General features: G+C 75.4%; 1 protein-coding gene across 1 annotated transcript; it reads right to left on the reverse strand.

Annotated features, from left to right (window-relative positions):
• Positions 1-493: 493 nt before the first annotated feature.
• LOC113408694 (putative transmembrane protein INAFM1) lies at positions 494-1,098 on the reverse strand. Its single transcript, XM_026662072.2, has one exon. The coding sequence runs from the start codon at positions 1,011-1,013 to the stop codon at positions 591-593; it is 423 nt and encodes a 140-aa protein (XP_026517857.1). The 5' UTR covers positions 1,014-1,098; the 3' UTR covers positions 494-590.
• Between the last annotated feature and the right edge of the window lie 317 nt (positions 1,099-1,415).

A 1,415-nucleotide genomic window follows, 5' to 3' on the forward strand; every position in this document is an offset into this window, starting at 1 on the left:
GTTTGTGGCGTGACGCGGGACAGAGGCTGGGGCAGGAGCAGTGACTGGTTTATTGGACAGACAGACGGAGAGAAGGATACAGGATTTGCTGAGCCCAAGGCCCGCAGTCCGGTGGCCCTGGGAGTCTGAGTCCATTCTGGCCTTGACACCCAAAGCACCCCAGGCTGCTGGCGCCAGCACACGGTGCCTTGGGGTCGGGGGGGCTCTGCTGCTAGGTTAGCCTGGTGCCCTCCGACCCTGGCACCGGCCAGCCCCTTCTCCCGGCTCAGCCAGCCCACGCGTGCCCCCCAGGCCTGGAGAGGTGACGGCTCCCGCGGGCCCGTCCTTGGCCGCCTCCTGAGGCTGTCTGGACTTTCCTGGGCGCCTCCCCGGAAGCAGGGGGACCTGCCCCCCGCCCGCTCTGCGCTTCGGGGCTTTCACCGTCCGACTCCTGCGGCCGCCCCGGGGGTCCCCGCTGCGCGCCCCGAGCGATGCCTGGGGAGCCCTTCACGCCCAGGCCGCGGGCCCCGGCTCCGTCCCGGTCTCATCCCTCCTGGCCCGGCTCGGTCCCACGGCGGGAGCCCCCAGGGGCGGCTCCATCCTCCGGCGCCTCAGTGGGTCCCGTCGCGGCCTCTCCAGCCCGTGCGCCCCGCGGGGCCCCGCTGCGCGCTCCGCTCCTCCTGCGCCGGCCGCGGGCCGTCGCCCGGGCCCCCCTTCGCCGCCGCCTCCTGCAGCCCCGGCCCCGGCCCCGGCCCCGGCCCGCTGTGGTTGCAGCGCTGCGGGGCCCGCGGGCCGGGCTCGGTGCCGTTCTCCGCGCCGGGGCCCCGCGGCGCCCACACCAGCCCGTAGTAGATCACCAGCAGCAGCGCGGCCAGCGAGACGCAGAGGAAATAGGCGCAGACGGTGGCGACGCGCAGCCAGCGCGGGGGGGCCCGGCCGCCCCCCAGCAGCAGCTTCCCGCCCGCCCGCGGCCGGTCCCCGGCGTAGCTGGGGGGCACCGGCTGCCCGGGCCCGTCTCCCTCCCGCGGCTTCATGCCGGCTGCGCCCAGGACGCACGGGGGAGGCTGGCGCGGCCCGGGGCGCTCGGGAACCGCTTGTCCTGCCGGCCCCGCCCGAGCCCTGTCCGGTCTGGGCAGCCTCGCCCCCTCCCCTCCCGCGCCAGACCCGCCCCCGCGCTGGGCCAGCCTCTCCGGCCGGGACTGCCCCCTCCCCCCGCGCCCTGCCGGCTCCCCACCCCACCCGGTCCCCAGGACACAGAACTCTGCTCCCTGCCCCCCCTAATGCTGTGGGGGTGTCTCAGGGCTTGGACCACAGAGCCTACCCCCCCACACACACGGTTAGTCTGAGACGGGGGGGCGCATTTCCTATTCTCAGCCTTGAAGGAATCTGCCCCCCCCCCCCCAGCCTGGCTGCAGGGAAAAGAAGGGGGGAGACAC

Source organism: Terrapene carolina, unplaced genomic scaffold (assembly GCF_002925995.2).
Source record: "Terrapene carolina triunguis isolate 2854851 unplaced genomic scaffold, T_m_triunguis-2.0 Scaffold22107, whole genome shotgun sequence".
Classification (NCBI taxonomy): domain Eukaryota; kingdom Metazoa; phylum Chordata; order Testudines; family Emydidae; genus Terrapene; species Terrapene triunguis.